Below are 6,969 nucleotides of genomic sequence, written 5' to 3'. Positions count from 1 at the left end.
TTTCTATGGACGCGGGTCTCCAATCTTGTTTGTTTACACTTTATCTCTATTTCGGCTTCTTTGTCCAAAAAGTAAATCTCAACAAGTAATTCCTGATTAAATAAAGGTAAAAGGTGAGATGAGATGAGTTAAGTTGTAAAATATACACAGCATCACAGGATGTTTTCTGTGTCTCACCTGTTGGCTGGACTCTCCTCCTGATGACCAGATTGACCTGGCCGTTACGTGCTGCCCCGTGCATCAGGTCGATGACGTATCTGTGTGGCTTCCCCATTACAGGGATCCCATCCACGAACAGCAGCTCATCACCGGGGCGCAACCGGCCGTCTAAGTCTGCTGGACTCTTCTCAATGATCGCCCCGATTAATATCTGTTATCAAATACAACTTACTTTAGACAAGAAGCAGGAGGTCTATGGGATGTCAGCGTCTCAGTGTCACATGCAGTGGGTGTTAGGGTGGTTGTTATAAATACATAATATGACTGATATAATATTGTGTTACTATAAGAGACAGTACAACGACAGCACTAAAGAAGCCATCATTCTCTCAGGGGTCAAAGGTCAAGGGTTAGGTGTACACAGTCAGTGTAGTGGGTTAGAGAGGAGAAAATGACAGGGTTCCACGCCCATCACCATACGAGCCTTCTCACGCGTCTCCGGACTCACAGGCTGTCCCGCCTCGTCCCCACCCAGGACCCGAAAACCAAACCCGGACTTCTGTCGGCGCAGGTGGACCTCGATGTCCTGGTACTCTGCTCCTGAAGCGACATGGCACAGTTGCGTCAGGGATCATTGTTTTGATTGGAAAATCAGTACATACCTGAGTGCTGTCACTGCAGAGGTGAAGTATTTACCTGAAGAGTCCATTGGATAAACAGTCCTTGGCTGGCTGGGTTCTAGATAGAAAAAATGTAGGGAACAGCCATAAACAATAACAAATGCACAAATATTGTACATACACTGGGAAAGCACACACAGACAGACAGCAGCAGAAAACACAAGGACCCCGGGAAAGCCTAGAATAAGGCAGAAATGCCCTTCCTCAGCATTACTGTCACTGCAGAATTTCAGCATCATCCATAAAAGTCAGGAAGTGCTTACAGCATGTAATATACCCGTGCCTTATTTACAGTATTCAGTGGGATGCAAGCACTGATCTGCAATCAGGGGCTTTACACAACTTCATGATCTGCAAAGTAGCAAAATGAACTCAACCACAGACGTGCGGTGGCAAATGAAAATTGATTCCAATTGTAACTGTTTTAATCACACTGAGCACTCTGCTGGGACTCAGCAGGAATGATGGGAAAGAGAAAATCACAGTGTTCATGACTACAGAGAAGAAGAGTGATGCAGCTATTACCACAGAAACCACATACAGCGCTTTGTAAAAGAGATTTCACTGGTAAATATGGAAAAAAATTGCAAATGCTTTAAATAACGTCCAACTAAAATAGCAAAAGCAATGCATTTTGGTCAGAAATGTGTGAATTTTAAGCCACAAAAGGTTCATCAATACACAGCTTGGTGTGTGCAGTAGATGGTCAAATTTCCATTTTTTTACTTGTTTGCGATGTTTTAATCTATTATTAGTGACTACATTCATGCTGAGGTGAAAGTTTTGTTTAACTGTTGTTTCCAAAGTTAGACATAAACTCTGAATTACAGAAAATGATTTAAGATATATGAAAAAATATATGAAGTGGAGAGGGGAAAAGAAAGCTTGCATGATTTATGATGACTTTTTACCACTGTTGTAGAATTCCATAAAACAATGATTCATCCCTCTATGCTGATACTGAGGTATTGCTCTGCTAATGAAGAAAGATATAAAGGATTGTTTTTTTTTCTTCACTGAAAGGCATAGATTTCACAACAGGTTATAAAATCATGTTTAAAAAAAAAATCAGCAGAATATTTCTCCAGTTCTCTGTACAGACCATGGGTTAAGGGAGAATGAGAACAAAAATTTGCCTCTCCCACAAGAGCTAAGAGAAAAAATAAATCTATACTTAACCTGTTTATACAAATCCTCACATTCATTCAATCAAAGGTCAAAGAAATTCCAATTGCCCACCAAGCAGCCAGCGGAGGCTGTGACACCGCCAAAAGGGTCTTGACCTAAACTACCCACAACAATGAGAGCCCAGAATGGAGGCCGCTTCAAAGATGGCTGTCTTTTCCCTGCTGAGCCTCTCCAGACTCAAACTTCTGACCTTTAGCGAAAGAAACATTATGATATTATGCTCCACTACACCAAAGAAGGGACAAAGGCACTCTGAGAGGAGGATAAATAAAACATACTGACAGCCACGACCTGTTGAGCAACAGGCGCCTGAAGTTTACTGTCTCATGTCAGGAAAGGCAACCTCAAAGAAAGTAGAGGCAATCTACAAGAAACTGACACTTTTTCTGACTATAATATCTTTAAAGCACTAATGGCTGCTCTAACTCCTGAGGCGTGAAGAGGAACACTGACGTACATTCAGCCACACATACAGGATCTAAATGAGCACAAATGCTGCCTTTTAGCTTTAGTTCCTGCAGGGTAAAACAGTGATGATGTATCTTGATAACATTACAACCCAGTATGACTTTGTCTACATTGGGTCGAAGAAGATTACATTGCTGCACCGAGGCATTATGTCTCAGTGGTATGTCTCAGTTACTCTGTGTGCGTGTGGGGTTTATTCGTGCAGCAATGAATGGAATGTAAATATCTGGATGTAAAGATGTTTGCAGTCAGTAAAGAAGCTACCAGCTGAGAGGAGGCTTTGTTTCTGTGCGTATCAACTTGTGTAGGCTGGTAAAAAGTGATAATACGTTGTTAACCAGCTGCAAAGTGTAATAAGGAAATCTGTTTGCAAAGTTTAGAATTGCTGTTTAATGCGTTGGTCTAAGTGAAGAAAACTCACAAGGAGAGAGTTTATCTGTGAAGGTGCAAAATAACATAAAAAGGATCCAGTATGAATGACTCTTTACTTTCAAAGAGGATTCAATGTGGTTTGACTCCACAGAGAGGAGTGTTTGTCACAGCGCTGCAGCCTACAGGATGGGCTCTGGTACTTACGCCTATTCTCATAGATAGCTCTGGACTTCTCGTAAAGGTCATAAGGGTCTGGTTTAGCCAAGGCCAAGGCCTCGGACGCTGAGTCTGGGACCGAGGCCCTGTGAAGATGGTGTGTTGGGAAGGGGGCGCTGTGGGGGATAACGGGTGCAGACAGGCTGGTCTGAGCGGGGCTGCTCTGGACCTGCTGGGACTCCCACTGCTCCAGCACCTGTAAAGCACAGCGGCATGAGGTGAAGGGTCAGTAATGTCCTAAAAGCCTGCTCACTCCTAACTGGGATGGCAACGCTGAAGCAGAGCGTTTGCCTTGAAGTTAGACAGACAGGAAGTCAGACAGTTAGTGAGGTTAGTTGTTGAAGCGAGGAAAACGTGCAGCTGGTACCTGCCTTTTTCAATGTTAAAGTGGCATAATGATTGAGAAGAGCATATAGAAACATGTAATAATAATGCAAAATATATAAAAGTATCACAGGGTGTAGAGGTGTTTACAATGCAGATGTGTATGGACAGTGTTATTTCCAAATTGTTCATCTAAAACATATTAGAAAATGTGCTGTCAAGTGATTCAGATAACACCAGCAGTTTTGACAACACCAGTCAGTCAGGGTGGTCAGCCTTGATGTGTCAGATACGCTGGGCTGTTTGAATCATGGCGCGACATTAAGCAGATCGCCAAGATGACATGTTGACATGTCAGAAATGTGAGAGACAGATCTGGAGGGAATGACAAGCTTTTCAAACTAAGACTGGCTGCATATGGCAGAATTTAATATTGAGAGTTACTGGGCACCCAGTTCAAATGTACTGTGAATAAACATTTCAATCCCCATAAAAGCAACTGGCAGGAATGAAAAAGGCTCTCCAGTTGTGTTGCCTACTTATGTGAAACTCATGTCTGCACAGACCAGACTGCTGTATCCTGATCTGTCACTCACTCTGTGCTATTGATTAGTAGTGACGAAACAGCTATCATCAATTGATTTAGTTGCACTACAAATAAATATTGTTGAACTAGCATTGAATTATAGCTTTCGTCATTTGATTTGAATTGTTGCCTTCACAAAGTGCAGATGTTGATACAATGACACTGCTACTTCAATATATACAAATTAATTCATGTATACCTAAGTATAATGCAACCCTAAACAGGACAATGCTGCAGAACCATACACAAGAAATTTTTCTCTATCCTGACATCCTTAAATCCTAACTGACTACTCCTGGACTAAAGGAACATGAATACTCTTTGATTCGTGTTTTAACTTCATGATGAATTGTTCTTTAGTCCTGATGATTTCCAAAAAAATATCCAAATAGTAAAAATATGGAGAATGGAAGCCTTCTAACAGTATGCAGCATGCCTATATTGGCACAAATAATACAGTTGCGGAAAAAATTATTAGACCATCAAAAGTCATCAGAAACAATGGTTATGCAATCAAGTGCTAACTCCTGTGTGTATCATGTGACTAAACAGACAGAAAAGAAAACATGGAATGCCTAAAAGCACTGTTTTTGGCAGTACAATGTCATAGCTATTGATGTAAGAACTGAAGTGATTTTGGTTATTATCAGGAAAACCATGGAAAACAGATAGATATCAGCTCTGAAATTAAACTCTTATGAGCTATTACTGTTGTTATCATTATATTTGTCCAAACAAATGTACCTTTAATTGTACCAGGCATTGAAATGAACAAGAAACTGAAGAAAACAAGAGTGGTCTAATAATTTTTTCCATGACTGTATGTTTATGCCCAAATGAACATTGTGGGGGGTCTATGATCATGCTTCAAGGGGTCAGTATGATCCAGTGGATGTCCAGGGGCTATGGACACAGCTGTATGTAGGAGTGCCAAACTACACAGGACTCCAACATATGGAGGGCCTATAAAAAAAACTGGAAAAAAAGCCTTAAATTAAAGTGTTATTACAGTTACAGACTACTTATCATAGTAGCATGATAAACTGTGACTGTGGCCTGAATAAATAGTTTTACATGTTATTATTCAATTTAAAACCTTATATATGTCAACATTTCTACAATACATTATCTATTAAAACAACTTGGTAAATCTTCTGTATTTAGTTGACTTGTGGACGTATAGTACATTACATCAAATGTCATTTCATGTAATGACCTGTTTTATTTGGTCACCTGGCCACGTGTTACTGTTACTTCCTTTTCCATTTAAATGAAATGGCATAATGTGAATATTATGTCACTAAATCTGTTGTGAATAAACCTTTAAAACTTACTGTCAGATGCTATTTCACATTTTGTTACTGACTGAGAGAACCTAGTGATTGAAATTTCATTCTGGGTGTTGAAAATTAAAAACTGTCTGTCTGTCAAGGTGGGTTAATCGAGGAAATAATTGGCAGAATAACTGATAATGAAACCAATCATTGCTTTCGGTCCTGGGGTCCAGTGAGGCTGCTTTTGTACAGGGTCCTGATGTATGTGTTATTTCCAATAGTTTCTGGCAGACACTTCTCTATAAGCTCATTTGCAAACGAAAGTCTCAGGAGTTGCAGGCTGAACCATCACTCGATTGCCGGTCGATATAACAATTAGGCAATTCCCTCGTCTTTCCGTATTAGTCCAATTTTTCCATATTTGTTTCTCAGAGCTATACAGAAGTCTTCCCACAATGAATAAAACCCAATTAAACCGAGACTGAACTCTGGTGTGTTGCTGTGTGAGGGTTTAGGCATCTGGCAAGAAGGGCAGGGAGGGGCAAATCAACACTGGGGGGTAAAAAGAGAGGGAGATGGTGAACAGACGGGAAGATGAGAAAAGCTCCGCCTGTCGTCTGCTGTGTGATGCTAAAAGCTTTTTTCTCAGAGCGAAAATTTCTATTATTCTGATGGAGATGGAAGAGATTGTTTAGATCAGTAGGGAACAGAAACGATGAACAATGAGCAGATATCAGGGGACGTGCGTCTTAAAAGCCACTATGTTAAGCACAATGGATGATTCCTGTGATGTGTTACTGTATTGTTGTTTGCGATCTGGCATCAGGACAATAACTGTGCCAATGAGCCGGGGTCAGGGGCTGGTCAGTACAGCACTGGGAGGACGCCCAGGCATGAAATGGATTACACCCATAGCCGCGCAAAGAGAAACAATGAGCGACTGGCGGATACACTTGTGTGCAGGCATGTGAGCATGACAAATACACATAAAGGCAAAGTCTGATCTAAGAGGATGTTTAGTGGGTAGAACTGTTAGGAGGCCGCAGAGAGCACATGATATTAAGGCAGCACATTAAGGTTTTATTGTGGTTAAAAAAAGGAAAAGGGAGATATGTGCGCAAGTCTGCAGAGATAAAACATGAAAGATTTCACTTCAGAGATAAAAAAAAAAAAAAAATGAAATAAAGAGCAAAAGGCAAATGCAGGGTCATGGATAATTGCAAATAAACTTTTGGAAATGGTAAAAAAAAAAGAAAGAAAACATTATGAAAAAAAGATTAAAAGGAGAATATAAGTGTATCTGGGTCATGGCAAAGCAGACAGAGAGCAGCACTTTAGCTGTAGTGTAATTCATGGATAACCCTGACGGTACAGAGTCAGGCTATGAATCAGGTCTGACTGGTAGAATCAATGTCTAGTGAAGTTATGAGAGGGCTACTTGACCTTTTTGCTGTCTTACGACAATAAAGAATGGTCGAATGTCAAACGAGGCTAGCTGCTGTAAAAGCCACAGAGGCACACAGTGAATTATCAGGAGTTAGTACAACAAAGGGGGGACAGTAAAATCCTGCGTCTTATAAACTATGACAGAAGACAAAGTGTAAAGGCAGTATTTGCTCATTCCAGTTACAGCACATACATACACTGAAGAAACGGCCATTATAGTGGGATTCTGTAGTAATGGTTAAAAAGCAGAAATGAG

At 40.7% G+C, this 6,969-nt stretch overlaps 1 protein-coding gene across 1 annotated transcript in view; it reads right to left on the bottom strand.

The window, feature by feature from the left end:
- The window catches only part of LOC115429087 (membrane-associated guanylate kinase, WW and PDZ domain-containing protein 2-like), a 145,908-nt gene that overhangs the window by 80,215 nt on the left and 58,724 nt on the right, over positions 1-6,969 (bottom strand). The window contains exons 10-13 of the mRNA XM_030148336.1: positions 3,072-3,279; positions 856-897; positions 668-759; positions 178-370 (exon numbers count right to left, since the gene is read on the bottom strand). Coding sequence (XP_030004196.1) covers positions 178-370; positions 668-759; positions 856-897; positions 3,072-3,279 — 535 coding nt within the window. The remainder of the gene's footprint in view (positions 1-177; positions 371-667; positions 760-855; positions 898-3,071; positions 3,280-6,969) is intronic.

The sequence above is a fragment of the Sphaeramia orbicularis genome, chromosome 12 (assembly GCF_902148855.1).
Source record: "Sphaeramia orbicularis chromosome 12, fSphaOr1.1, whole genome shotgun sequence".
Classification (NCBI taxonomy): Eukaryota; Metazoa; Chordata; class Actinopteri; order Kurtiformes; family Apogonidae; genus Sphaeramia; species Sphaeramia orbicularis.
Note: the sequence above shows the minus strand (reverse complement) of the source record. Positions and strands in the feature narration are given on the sequence as shown.